Consider the following 14,781-nt stretch of genomic DNA (forward strand, 5'->3'; position numbering starts at 1 on the left):
AGCTGACGCATCAAACCGCAGCAAAGTGTTGGCGGCGGCGGGGAAACTGGGAAGCTGGGAAACACCTCCCACACGACTTCTCTGTCAACTTGTCATATGACTTCGAGAGCAGGAAATAGCCAAAGGAATTCAGGGGGGGAAAGTGTAAAAGTGCTACAGCTCTGCGCCAAATGTTTTGCAGCAGCTTAAGCATGTTGCATGCATGTTGGATGTGTGCAAGGCAAATGCAGCTTAAAAGATTAAATTCCCTCTCTCTGGAAAAGGGCGCATAGCATGGGTGGCATGTGTGTGCCAGTCCTCTAGCTTTGCTATATAAATTCCCCACTGCAACACTAAGTAGCCGACTTTCAACTTATTGGCAAGCTTCAAAGCGAAAGACCAACGAAAAGTGTCTAGAACTCGAGAGAGAGAAAGACCTTCCAGCTGCTTAGCATGGAAATTTATGTCTGCACAGGGAAATTCTCGGGGAAACAATTCATGGGGGAAAAGCTGAAATTAATACTAAAGTGAATATTAAATGGCAACGCGAAATTGGCCGCAGGAAAAGTATGATAGAGTAAATTCAAATTAAATTTCGTTCGTTATAAATTTCATTGATTAAATAATGGAGAAAATTCAATGAGAAATCTGGCATGACATCAAAAATATATCAGTTTTTATTAAATTTGTATAATAAAATAAATAAATTGCACAATAGAACTGTGTACATTGAAAAAAACATAAAATAAATACATAAACTTCCATTGTTATTTGTATAATAGCCCTAAAATATAAGCAAGCTCAAAAAATTTCCACTTATATACAAAAGCAAACCAATATATTTCCTTATTTACTCCAACTAAAAATAGAATACTCTAATGTATTTAATGGTAAAAAATATCCTTGGCTTTTATTGTATGCCAGCTTAGCCCCACAGTCAAATTGTCAAGCGACAGGAACAAGTCGTTTGTTTATTTCTTTTGTGTGAGTCCAAAAGCTGCCCATAAATCATATTTTCTATAGAATAAATAAGTCAGACACAAGCAACGAAAAGGGGAAAACAGAAGGAGAAGAGGAAAAATACTTATTTCGCATCCTTGAGACACTCATCAGTGGGTTACTCGTTGTCGTGTTTATATCTATTTTTAGCACTTAATCAGGCGCTCAATGCTGCCATTACAGACGCTCCAGACACTCCCTCACATGCACACACGGAGTCAATATTTCAAGGAAATTGCCAATATTTCCGGTTAATGGTAACCGAAACACTTTGGGGGGCCTCAACTGTCAATGTTATTTATTGCGTTACGCATACGCCGCGTATGCCATGTGTGCATGTGTGGCATCTGCGTGTGAGCGTCTCACTGAATTCCCTTAAAAGTCACTCCTTGGCACTTAATTGTTCAAAGAAGGACAGAGACAGCACCAAATTGATGAGCTGAAAAAGCAATTGAACAAATTTATGTGATTTGCTCTCACAGCCAAATTGCTGAAATTGAAAAGAAAGCAGCGGAAAAGCGGCAAGAAAGAAAGCCATGTCAGCTGTGGGGGGCGTACAGAGGGGCGTGGTCATGGTCACGTGCCAAGTGTGACTTCCTCTAAAGGATATGACCCATTTGCATTTCAAATGCTTCGTCAAGCGAGAGAATGATGGTAAAAAGCTCATAAAACTGTCAACACATGCAGCGGGCAAATTACACAGGGTAAAAAAAATAGCGGCGAACATGTGAGGAGGTACAAAAAAAAAAACAAATTTAAGCTCCGCACAAAACGAATTAAGTATTAATTTTGCCATTACTTCTTTCTCGTTGCAGGCCTGCATTTGCGGAGCATCGAGGAGCCAGCGACGACGCCGCTCCAGTTCCAGGCGGCGGGCAGAATGAATGCGGAGCAGGGGGGCACGGGGTACGGCGGCTACGGTTCCAGCGAGCACTCGCTGCTCATCGCCACACGCCACGCCGGTGTCCCCCTGCCCCTCGCCCAGCAGCAGCCACTCCCCGCCCACTATCAGCCGCTGAGCCACTCTGGCCCAGCCCCACCCTCCTCCTCCTCCTCCAGCGCCCACACCACATCCACATCCACAACCAATGGATCCTCCTCCGCCGGCGGCGGCGGACTGCAGACGCCGTCCATCTTCCCGCAGCAACAGCAGCAGCAGTATCCGGTGCAACAGCAGTACCAGTACCAGTACCAGCACCACTATCACCACCAGGCCACGTCGCCACAGCACCACAGACCCTACGATCCGGAGCACGCGCGGATGGAGGCCTGGCTGGACGAGAATCAGGAATTTGTACAGGATTATTTTATAAGGTGAGTCGAGTTTTTGTCACCTACATTTGAGATAATATGGAGAATTTCAACTTAAATTATATTAATATTTATAGTGACTTAAAGTTTTCAATCTAAGTTCAATCAATATGTTACTCCCTTAATTTATTTATTTAATGTACAAGCTATTCCAAATTAAGGCCAAATTTAAGGCCAACCATATTTAATTCCGCTTTGAACAACATAATTCGCCAATCGATAACTCTTCGATTAGGCAAGACAGACGGAAAACTAACCGAATCCTTGTAGAGACATAAATTGCATCTGCCTACAAGCGTTTTCGATGAACCCATCGAGCCAATAATCTATTTTGCCCATCGAACGGGTAAATTCTTAAATTTGAAACTGCATTGTCAGTTGACCCTGTCGCCCGGCAAACAATCGGCCATATTTATGGGTGCGGCATGGGTGTGTGTGCTGTGTTGGAGGGGATTTGGCCCTGGGCGGGGACAGCTCGTTTCCGCTATAAACCGGAAATTGCCTTTGCCACAGCAGGACATCTAAACCAGGCCGCCAGCAAAGCGGGTTAAGGGACCTCAGTTGTCTATGACACATAATAAAAATCACTAACAACTAAAAGCATAAATTGGGCTTTATTTTCATGGTCGAGCAGGCCAACGTCCGCGTTGCTCCATCCTTGGCTCCACAGCTCCACTGGTTTTTTGGCCTGCGGGGCGGTCATTAAACGGGCCTGAAAAAGGCTACATTCTGTTTGTGTGTGTACTTTGCATAAGAATATGCCGCATGTCCTAAACAGTTCCTCCCTCTAAGTTGCCCCTTTCGTTGCCCACTGTAATGTGCCCTTTCAAAGAGAGTTTTATGTTTTTTCAAAAGGCTTAAACGGAAAATAAGTATTAAGACCGAAATATTTATCAAATTTTAAATTGATTAATTAAAGAACATTTGTTAGTATATTGGTATATATTGGTAATATATTGGTAATTTAAATGATACTAAATGATATTATCTTACAGAATTGCAATATAAATATTATTGCTAACAATTGTCCGCCAATGATCTAAAATCTATTTTAAAATTATATTTTCCATTTCAACTTACTTATTTTGTTTTTAAAAATATAATATTGATAGAATATTTAAAATTTCGGCTCCGTTTCCTAATTTTCACTCACTCGACTCTCCAAAGAGTTGTGTGCTGTGATTGTCTGATGGTTTTTGTGGGGTTTGGTAAGGGTTTTATGTCAAAAGCGCGTGCCCATAAGGACACATGCTGGGCAGAAGCAGAAGTAGGAGCAGGAAGAGGAGCAGCTGATGCGGGGTAGCCTTGCTGCCTGAATATTTATGAGCTTGGCTTTTTATTAGACAATTTTATGCCTCACATGCATATAGCTAGCGGCGCCCAATGCGTCGGTCGACCAGCGGCGATTCATTTGCGATTTTTAATAAGATTTTAATGTGTTTTCTAACTGAATTTTTCGCCTTTTTTCACGCAGGAAAGCCACACGTCAGACGGTGGATGCCTGGCTGGTCTCACATGCCACCTCGGCGGGCAACGATGTGGTCAGCAGCACCTCACCCACCCACGCCAACGGACAGACGAGCTCCTCGAGGGGCGGATCCGGAGCCACCACACCAGTGCGGTAAGTAATCGAACGGGGTTTAATCCAATTAATTATTGGAAGTAGTTTGTCTGGTTGCAAACAGATCGAATGTGCAACTTAAAGCTTATTACAAAGAATTTCTAAAGTAATACACAATATAGATATTCTAAAACTGTTCATGTTTGTTAATCCATTTAAACGTTTATAAACTAAAGACAATTTGTAAATAAAGAAAAGTACACACGTCTCACCTTTATTTACAAGCCTAATGTGTGTCTTAACAGGATATCGTGAAAATGTTCATGTAAATATTATTATTCACTAGCCAGACCAAAAGGTTTTTCAATTTTCTGTTCCTATGCTAAACAGAATTTTTTGTAATTTTCTTAAAGTCATTAAAGTCCTTAGGGTCTTTAAAAATGTATAACAAATATTTAAATTTATTGTTAAGCTCATAAAATTCAAAAGCACAAAATAGAAAATGTTGTTTTAATTAATTATTGATACATTTTAAATTATTTTTGTTTTTTTTTAGAAAAATCTCCGCTCACGAATTTGAGCGCGGTGGCCTGTTAAAACCGATTGTCAATACTATCGACGGCACGCCCACATTTTTGAGCATTGGTCCGCCGATGGACAACGGGGGCGTGGGCGGCAGCTGCGGCAATCTGCAGAATGTCGGCGGCGTCGTGGCCGGACAGTATCAGTATCACCATCAGCAGCACCACCACCACAACCACCAGCATCTGCACCACAGCCAGCACAGTCATTATCAGGCGGGCGGAGCCGTCGGCAGCAGCAGTTTGGGCAGTTCCAGTGGCGTCGGTGGAGCGGGAGGAGCACCCGGAATGGGGGGCAGCGGTGGAGCCGGAAATGGCCATCAATATCAATATTACCATTGCCTCCAACGACCACAGCGGCTGTCACGCAATGAGCTGAAGCAGCTGGACGAGAAAGAGTTGATTTTCGAACTGGTGAGTACAAGAAATAGAGAATTTGATATAAAAACAAATAAACAAAATTTAAGACTGATACCTAAGCCCCTAAATTAATTTAATTCAAATGTATACCCTCAAAATGTTTAATGATAATTGTATTCAAATGGATTACTTTTCTCTTTAAAAAATATCTGAATTTTTAGCTAAATCCATAAAATTATAGAGTTTATATAAGTTATAAATCCCATTCAAAAATTTTGTGAAACACCGCTTTATATATAAATTATTAAGTAATGATTGAGTACTCGAATGAGTAGAATTTCCCTAGAATGTCTAACCATTAGATATCAAATTGATTGTTCACGCGAATCTCGATAGTTCGTCAATGACTATTTGTTGAGTTCCGCAAACGTGTTTGTTTGTTGGCCGCATTTCGCTTTGTTGTCGGCTCATTGACGTTGTTATCGGCAAACACTCCAAAGACGTCAGTCACACTCTGTATTTCCCCATAGCTGTTTCTCTTCCAATTGCAACTGCTTTTTTGAGCTTATCGGTCGTGTAAATAATCGGACTTTGTCTATCATCGCTTCCAGGTAAAGGACATTTGCAACGAGCTCGAGGTGCGCACTTTGTGCCACAAGATACTCCAGAATGTGTCCATATTGCTGAATGCCGATAGAGGATCTCTGTTCCTGGTGCAAGGACGATGCAATGGACCCGATGGCCTCAAAAAGTGAGTGAATGTTAAAGTAGGAGATTAAGAATCAATACAGTATTGGCTGGGAATTTAAGTAAGGGTCAACTGTTTATTTTGTGATATAAGAGTTGAAAAGTATTTAAACAGTGCTTGGTGGTGGTAAATTCTGGTTTTCTTGCCTCGATACCAAATACTTAAACTAAAATTGTAGGTTGGACAAGTTTACCATAAAAACACATTCCCAAATTCAACTTTCTAGGAGAACTTAAAGCGTGAACTCTCTGAATTATTTAGTTCTGCCATAGTTTAAAAATAGAACTGCAATGAAGACATACATTTATCATAAATCACCAGCATTCCATTAGTCCAAAAGTGGAATGGGTGCAACGCATATAGCAATCAGCCAAGCTATCCTCCTCGTGCACTATTTTCAACAATTTGTTGATGACTTCATATGGCTGCATTTTTGTGGACATTGTGGATAGTAGTGCTCCGCAGTGAAACCAGCTCAGCTTCAACTTTGTCTTGGCAACATTTTTATGGCATTTATTTTTGGCATTTTATGAGTGCTGCGTGGATGTTGCTGCGACTCCTTCTCTGAACGAAACTTCCCTTATAAATGCCATAACCCTGGCACAAAACCTGAAGAGGGCTCGGTGGGGCATGTCAGCCATTTTGTATGCATCTGACGCCATTTTGCTGCCAACACTAATTGCAATTGTCTGCACGCGCATTTGCCAAATGCATACTGCTGGGTACAAACTTTTTAAAGCCAAAGGAGAGGAACAAAAAAAAGCTAAGGAAAAGTAGACAAGGCACTGAGAAACAAATGGTTTTAATGAGATTCAATAACTCAACTTCTATGAAGGAAAGTTAAGGTAGTTAAAATAAATTATACCGATTCATAAAACTTTATTATGAAACTAGGAACTAGAAACTCAATCTTTGATTTCAGAGTGCTTTAAATAATTGAATTGTAACTTTTGAGTATTCTATTTTATTCTTTCCTGAGAAATTAGTTCTTGAAACCCTGTTTTTTATTAGAAATATAAGAAATATTGTTGTTTCTTACAATTTAGTTTTGAATTAGTTAAATATAATAATAATATAATACATTTATTAACATATTAAATAAATATTTTTTAGTTATTTGCAAATTAAAGATAATTTCACAGGTTTAGGATTGTACATAAAGTTGAAAAATATGATTATTCATGACAGCTCTGCTTTTCTCAGTGGAGCAGCAAAAATTTTGCATTGTGTCCGATGACAAGAGACGATAGTTGCCGCCTGCAACACAATTTATAATTTTCAACTTTGGAATCTTTCTCGTTCCGCCGCAGATGCCTCGTCTCGAAGCTGTTCGACGTGTGCCCTCGGAGCACCGTGGAGGAGATGGAGCAGCAGGACGAAGTCCGGGTGGCCTGGGGCACCGGAATCGCCGGTCATGTGGCCGAAAGTGGGGAGCCCGTCAACATACCAGATGCTTACCAGGTCAGTACGTTAGTACCCGAAAACAAGTACTATCTTGAAATAAATTTGACAAATTTGAATGCCAACTGGGTCATAAATCAACCTCAGCTGTGAGAGTTGGAGATTATTCATTCGATTGTAAGATTTATGGTGGCAGATACCAAAACGATGTGTGTGTGTGTGTGTGTGTGTGTGTGTGCTGGTCTTTAAGTTTTCAATATTGCTCAGTGAACTCGGTGGCACCAGCACTTTTCACATTTCTCCCAACTTCCGCCTGCCCACTGCCACAAAATTTTCCCATTTTTTCGGCCGTTTTTCTTCGGCCTGTCTGCCAATTGGAGCGTAATTAATCTTACGAATAGACAAGGCCGTGTTAGGCATGTTATATCACCACGATATGGAGCGGTCCCAATGCTTTTATACTTATTCTGTTTTTGCCATGACTTTAAGCTGGTCGGCTAACGATAACAATTGCGGCACCGTCTCCTCGAAATGTTTTCCTAAGCCATACTAAGCCAATGAGTGTAGATAAACTCCCCACAAATACGTGACGCACAGACAGATCGCTTGTACTTGTGCTCCGTGGATGTGGATGTGGATCTCCATCTCCTGATTGTTAGCACAATTAATGAAGGCCTAAATTTGACACTTGCCGGTAGCAGACAGCGCGACCAGCATACAGATACAGATACAATTGCGCCCAATACACCGAAAGCCAGACGATTTTTGGTGCGAATGGGGCGCATTATGGTCAGACACACCAGTTACGCTCGGGTGCAGATCTTTCAGTCGATCCCAGTGGACTTTCGACTCGGCTAACAGGCTGGCCAAACAAATGTCAGCCGGCAGCGACAGTCGCAGGCGTCTGGAAACTGATAAACCCCAATTTTTGGGGGAGAAAGGCAGCCGGATCATGAGGAATGTGTGCCAAGTGGGCCTAAAATAGAATGGCCTGGCCAAGAGGGGAAAAAATTGATACAGAACATGTCTTTGGTTGAACTTAATTATCTGTATTATTTTGAGATAGTAGACAAGTAGACAAACATTTGTAACAAATTGTGTCGAAATAAAACGCATTTTTATTTTTAATCGAGAAAATATTCAATATGATTTTATAATATAGTTAAATAATTAATTTAAGACATAACTAAAACAATGTAATCTTAAAAACGGATTTATAAAGACAGAAGATGAATAAACCTCAATATCAGATATATTTTGAGAAAAATGCTAGACAAGCATTTAAAATGCCTTTTCTAAATAGAAGGATATTGTTAAATTTTTTGTAACTCTTAAAACAAACGAAAAATTGTTAGACAAAACTGAAAAAATCTTTCGGTAGTCCTTAAATATGTTTAAGTGTGAAAGTAGAATGAGAAAGTATCTGAACAATTTATAAAGGCTTACACACACAAGGATTACGTTAACAACGAAAACTCATTTAAATACTAATTTGTGCACAAATTAATTTCCCCGCAGGATGAGCGATTCAATTGTGAAATTGACTCGCTGACCGGCTATCGGACGAAGGCCTTGCTCTGCATGCCCATCAAGGATTCATCCGGTGATGTGATTGGCGTGGCGCAGGTCATCAACAAAATGAATGGCGAGTGCTTCTCCGAAATCGATGAAAAGGTGAGTGGTCCGGATGACGAGGCCGTCGATGAGGGGCCAACGGGTGCGGAAACGGGCGCATGGGGCCATGTGGAGATCGCATGACGTGGCAGTGTCTGATGGTTTCTTTTGTTCCGAATAAAGCCGCACATAAGAGCTGCACCCACCCTGGCAAATTGCATTCATAATTCAACAAAGGGGAAACTTGTTAAGAAAGCTTAGCAGAATGTCAGGCAAAATGCCATCAGGGATTATCCGAGATGTGTGTGCTGCGTCCGCCAGTGTGGGAGTCTCTCATAATTTCATGGCATTTTGCAAGTTCTATTTTTTGCCACTTTACTGTTTGAGTAATGTTAATCCTGTGCCGCAATCCCTTGCAGGTCTTTGCCTCGTATCTGCAGTTCTGTGGCATTGGACTGCGAAACGCGCAGCTGTACGAGAAATCTCAACTGGAGATCAAGCGGAACCAAGTGCTACTGGATCTGGCCCGCATGATCTTCGAGGAGCAGAGCACCATCGAGCACATGGTCTTCCGCATCCTCACCCACATGCAGAGTCTCATCCAGTGCCAGCGGGTCCAGATCCTCCTCGTTCACGAGGCGGACAAGGGCAGCTTCTCGCGGGTCTTTGACTTCGAGGCGAATGACCTGAGTGAGGAAGAGGCCACCTCGCGCACCAGTCCCTACGAGTCGCGGTTTCCCATCAACATCGGGATCACCGGACATGTGGCCACCACCGGCGAAACCGTGAATGTGCCGAATGCCTACGAGGACGATCGCTTCGATGCCAGCGTGGATGAGAGCTCCTGCTTCAAGCACCGCTCTATTCTGTGCATGGCCATCAAGAACTCGCTGGGACAGATCATCGGTGTCATCCAGCTGATCAACAAGTTCAATGAGTTGGTAAGTGGGGAGGTTGTTTTTGATCAAAACATTTAATAGAGAGAATTATTACAAGCATTTCAAAGCATTTATTTTTAATTTAAAACACATATAGCATCTATAAGAGTTATTTATGATTTTTATATAAATGTGTCAAGCCTAGGAATTATTGAAGTCTTTTATTATTAAAATCATTGCGCTGTAAATCATTAAAGATGATAGAAATGATCATATAATGTGAGTCACGTAAATTAAAAATATTGATTTTCTTTTAAATAATTTCGATTCCGTTTGAACGTTTTATGTTAGTTTGAAATAAAATAAGTTAAGTTAAAAAACAGCTGATTTTTTAACTCAAAGACTTTAGTTTAGAAAAGGTGGTCGAAATTGTAAATTTAATTTGCAAATATTGAGACTTTTTTTGTATGTAAAAGAGGAGTTAAGTATTTAATTAGCTATGACCTAAACCGTTTAAATTCAAAATAAATTCATGTAATTAATAAACACATAAACTTTCATAATTAGATTAAATAGATTGCTTCCAATTCTAAACTACTCTTATCTGCTCCCCCAGGACTTTACCAAGAACGACGAGAACTTTGTGGAGGCGTTCGCCATCTTCTGCGGCATGGGCATCCACAACACGCACATGTACGAGAAGGCCATTGTGGCAATGGCCAAACAGAGTGTCACCCTGGAGGTGCTCAGTTACCACGCATCGGCCACCATGGACGAGGCTCATCGGCTGCGGGTGAGTACCGCTCCATTCTCCACTCTTCAATTTCCATTCAGCACTCTACATTCCGTATTCCCGTATTCCGTTCCGGATTAAATTGCCCTCCCGGGTGCCGTTGCCGTTGTCCGTTTGTCCGGAGGCCAGTGAAATGCTTAATTTTATTTGCACTCACTTAATTTGGAAGCGAGGCCAAGAGGTCGTCCACTAGTTTGCTGTCTTAATTTTAATGCACAGCCATAAATTAATGTGTCCTGCCGGAGACCCACTTTGGGTGCTTCCCTGTTGCATTGTCTGCTGTGTTAGCCTCACGGTTTTTATTCGTTTATTATTTCTGTGTGTGACAGAAACAGCAGCAACAAGCTGTCGCTCTAAGCCACCACCCCTCGACAAAAAAAAAAGCTTCAACGTGTTGACAGTTGTAATTAGTTTGTTCGCACAAGTATGACAAAAAGAAACTTTTCTACTGAATCGTGGGACACCATGCCAAGCCACGCTCGCTCTTCATCGCCGGACATTCGCTGTAATTATGCTGGGAAAATTATGACCGCCTGTCGAGTTGCCCGCCAGACAAAGATGCTGGGTTATTAATTTTAATTAAAATTATGCCATACTAGGCTTTATTCGTACAACGAACGGAGGCGGAGAGACGATTATGGCATCAGGCTGGAAAACCCTTTTCCTTTTCCTTTTCCTTGGCGGGTTTATCCCTCCCACCCTTGCTGTGGGTGCCTTGGCGGAAATATGTCAGAAATTTTGATAAACTTCTCAGCTTTGGTGGCTAATATAGCGCCACTTACATTTGCTGACAGCAAACAGATGAAGGTCCGGTGGCAGATTTTCATTTTGTGTACTTTTTCTTGGGGGCGTCTTGGTCTTAAACCAAGAGGTGTGGAGGTGTGGAAAAAATGTGGCCAGTGGCTAAAGTTGAACAAATTTTTAAGGATTGTTGGCGATTCAAAGTTTGACACTTTTTTTAATGAGTTAATTGACAAATTCAGCAATGAGTTTCGATAATTGTTTTTAAATGAGTTTAGTTTAACAAGAGCTTGTTCTTATTAAAAATAATCGTTAAAATTTATTTTTAAATTACATTTTAGTGCGATTAAAATAACTTTTAAATGAATAATTTAATTTTTAATTATGTTTACTCAAGGTCTCTTTAAAGTCATTACGCTAAGTTTAGTTCGTTGTATGTTCTTAACAATATTTAAAATAAATAATTTATTTTTAGCGCCTTCGGGTACCTTCAGCAGTACATTTCCGACTACACGACTTCAAGTTCGATGACATTCACTTTGAAGATGATGATACATTGAAGGTAATTAAGGGAATTATGACCAAATATTAGAAAACATTTTAATTCATTCATTTTTTTAGGCCTGCCTGCGCATGTTTTTGGATCTGGACTTTGTGGAACGTTTTCATATTGACTATGAAGTTCTGTGTCGTTGGCTGTTGAGCGTCAAGAAGAACTATCGCAATGTTACCTACCACAATTGGCGACATGCCTTCAATGTGGCCCAAATGATGTTTGCCATTCTAACTGTGAGTATACAAATATCATTGTATATATCTTAAATTTATAAATATATATTTGCACATTGAAGACCACGCAATGGTGGAAGATCTTTGGTGAAATCGAATGCTTGGCGCTTATTATTGGCTGTCTTTGTCATGATCTCGACCATCGAGGGACTAACAACTCCTTTCAGATTAAGTAAGTAAAGTAAATTGAAGCTTAAAGTAACACATTTTCATTGACTATTGTATTTTTAGAGCCTCATCGCCTTTGGCTCAACTGTACTCAACCTCCACCATGGAGCACCATCACTTCGATCAGTGTCTGATGATCTTGAACAGTCCTGGTAATCAAATTTTGGCTAATCTGTCCTCCGATGATTACTGTCGGGTAATAAGGGTGTTGGAGGACGCCATTTTGTCCACTGATTTGGCAGTGTATTTCAAGTGAGTTTGGTTTAAATCTATACACTAAGGATTTGTTTATAATTTCATGTATTTTTGAACAGAAAACGAGGTCCTTTCTTGGAGAGTGTGGACCAGCCGGTGAGCCATTGGGTGGCCGAGGAGCCGCGCGCCTTGTTGCGTGCCATGAGCATGACTGTCTGTGATTTGTCGGCCATCACGAAGCCGTGGGAGATCGAGAAGCGTGTGGCCGATTTGGTAAGCTCGGAGTTCTTCGAGCAGGGCGACATGGAGAAGCAGGAGCTCAACATAACTCCTATTGTGAGTTTTACACATATATCACAAAAATGTTCAATTTTAAAGGGTATTTTTCTTTTGCAGGACATCATGAATCGCGAGAAAGAGGATGAACTGCCCATGATGCAAGTGAATTTCATCGATTCCATTTGCTTGCCCATCTATGAGGTTTGTATTGCCAGTTTATCTATGATTCCTGTTAAGTAATAATCATTTTTTCAGGCCTTTGCCACCCTCTCCGACAAGCTGGAGCCTCTTGTCGAGGGCGTTCGCGATAATCGTGGCCATTGGATCGATCTGGCCGAAGTGGTGAAAACCAAAACTAGTCAGGATCAGGAGCCAGAGGAGCAGCAGCAGCAGCAACAGAAAATTGTGATATCGAACGGTGACTGCAAGGCGATGAGTGATGATGAGTTGGCTGCTCAGGAAGCGGAAGTGCCAGCGGATGCCCAGTGCGAGCAAGCAAGCGTAAATGGCCCCCACAACGTTGCCCACAACAGCAGTACCACTAATAAGAACCTTGCCGTCGCTTCTCATCCCACCAGCACCCAGTCCAGTGATGATGATGATGCGGATGCGGATGCGGATGCGGATGATGTGGATCAGCAGGCTGCCGAGGAGAATGGCCACGATGCTGAGGTGAAGGAGGCCTCCTGTAGCTCCAGTTCCAGCTCCAGCTCCTCGACCGCCTCCAGTCGCCTGTCCACGCCACCGCCCACCGGCGAGGATGACAGCACACCAGTGTCGCCCTCGAAAACGCTGCAGGCCAAACTGGTGGCGGCCAACCTGAGTGCATTGCAAAGGCCGTCCGCCAACCAGGTGTCAAGCCAAAAGCAGCGCTGCAAGAGCTGCGACCATTCACGCAGCGGTCTGCAGGTGAGGAAGACCAGTTCGCTGCGAGGCGCCCAGGAACTGGAGATGGATAGTAGGGCTAGGAATGGAACAAAAGCTGCTCTCTGCAAAAGCACGCCCGTGATCAACAACCACAGCCATCATCATAGTCACAATCACAATCACAGCCACAACCACCATCATCATCATCATCATCACTCGCACTCGCATCACAATCACAATCACAGCCAGCATGGCGTTGGGATTGGCAGTGCCAGCATCGGCGGCAGTGGGTTAATCAGCCTGACCACGCCTTTGCTGGCAACGGACAGTGATAGGATACCAAAAATCGTGGGCAAAATTGGAAATCTCGATGGTCTGCCACTGCCTTTGCCGTTGCCCTTTGCCAATGGCATTGGAGGCCCACAAAATGGTATTGGCTTGCCCTTCGGCAGCTACCAACAGCACCATCATCATCATCATCTCCTGGCGCGACGTCATTCGGAGACAAACAGCAATGGGGCCACCGCTGTGGCGGCTGAAAAATAAATACATCCCAATCTGGTGTGTTCCAAGAAACGGAACACTCTAATACCATATTTATGATATATATTATGGTTTTAACTCTGTTTTAAAAGTGTTTTCTGGATCTGCAACACACTAGCATATCTTCAATATGTACATAACTCTATCCATCTCACCCAAATCGCAACCACTTCTCATCTTGTATATAAAATACAACATCCACTTTGAGCAACAGTATCGCAGTGCAGTAGGAAAGGATAGTGAGGATTAACACATACCATAAGCAAATTGTGGCACAGCAATTTGATAGCCTACAAATAAAACTATAACTAAATAGAAAGATTCCTATAAACGTATGTAATTCGTATATATACTTGTGTATGTGTATATTTTGATCTGTGTGTGTTTGTAACTTAAACTTTAGTTCGTACCGTCAGCGTTAGTTAATTATAAATGATAAAGCAAAGAAGTCAAATTCTCTAGATGTTTAAGCACCAACCAACAAAGGAAGCAAAACAAAAATTGTACCAAAAAAACAACAAAAACAAAAACAAAATGGCAGAGTAGTGGATTCTCTAATTGTCGTTTGCTTGCAAGTAACGCTCATCTTCAATGGAAAACACAGCAAGGATAAAAGTATTGTAATGTCCCGAAAAACACATACATATACGACGAGTACGATTATATAACACTGTATAACTACTGTAAACGTTAGTTGAATTATCTCTATGGGTACCAAAAGTCAAACTTTAGTAGCATTAACCAACCGCTTAGTGATGATGTTAGCTGTCGAGTAACAGAAACAAAAACCGAACCGATCGCGAGCCTAGATTATAATAACCAACCTTAATACAACCGAAACCAGAAAACAAAACAAACACTAAGCGCTTTGTTTCTCCCCATTTCTCTGCGCTCTTTTCGAATTTAAATAATTGTAATGTTATACGATAATAAGAAATGTATTTGTATCTACATATATGTACTTCGATGGCCAC

General features: G+C 41.7%; 1 protein-coding gene across 3 annotated transcripts in view; it reads left to right on the plus strand.

Moving 5' to 3' along the window:
- Positions 1 to 14,414, plus strand: part of LOC108149324 (dual 3',5'-cyclic-AMP and -GMP phosphodiesterase 11) — a 42,782-nt gene extending 28,368 nt beyond the window's left edge. For 2 of the 3 annotated variants that reach the window (XM_017276786.2, XM_017276785.2), the window contains exons 3-17: positions 1,794 to 2,292; positions 3,764 to 3,910; positions 4,407 to 4,845; positions 5,403 to 5,542; positions 6,850 to 7,000; positions 8,459 to 8,614; positions 8,974 to 9,495; positions 10,049 to 10,225; positions 11,442 to 11,528; positions 11,588 to 11,755; positions 11,818 to 11,927; positions 11,987 to 12,175; positions 12,238 to 12,454; positions 12,515 to 12,598; positions 12,653 to 14,414. In XM_017276786.2, coding sequence (XP_017132275.1) covers positions 1,794 to 2,292; positions 3,764 to 3,910; positions 4,407 to 4,845; positions 5,403 to 5,542; positions 6,850 to 7,000; positions 8,459 to 8,614; positions 8,974 to 9,495; positions 10,049 to 10,225; positions 11,442 to 11,528; positions 11,588 to 11,755; positions 11,818 to 11,927; positions 11,987 to 12,175; positions 12,238 to 12,454; positions 12,515 to 12,598; positions 12,653 to 13,810 — 4,244 coding nt within the window. In that variant the 3' untranslated portion in view covers positions 13,811 to 14,414. The remainder of the gene's footprint in view (positions 1 to 1,793; positions 2,293 to 3,763; positions 3,911 to 4,406; positions 4,846 to 5,402; positions 5,543 to 6,849; positions 7,001 to 8,458; positions 8,615 to 8,973; positions 9,496 to 10,048; positions 10,226 to 11,441; positions 11,529 to 11,587; positions 11,756 to 11,817; positions 11,928 to 11,986; positions 12,176 to 12,237; positions 12,455 to 12,514; positions 12,599 to 12,652) is intronic. The other variant, XM_017276788.2, reaches the window with a different exon arrangement.
- Positions 14,415 to 14,781: the final 367 nt, after the last annotated feature.

This window comes from Drosophila elegans, unplaced genomic scaffold (genome assembly GCF_018152505.1).
Source record: "Drosophila elegans isolate 14027-0461.03 unplaced genomic scaffold, ASM1815250v1 contig_814, whole genome shotgun sequence".
In the NCBI taxonomy this organism is placed as follows: domain Eukaryota; kingdom Metazoa; phylum Arthropoda; class Insecta; order Diptera; family Drosophilidae; genus Drosophila; species Drosophila elegans.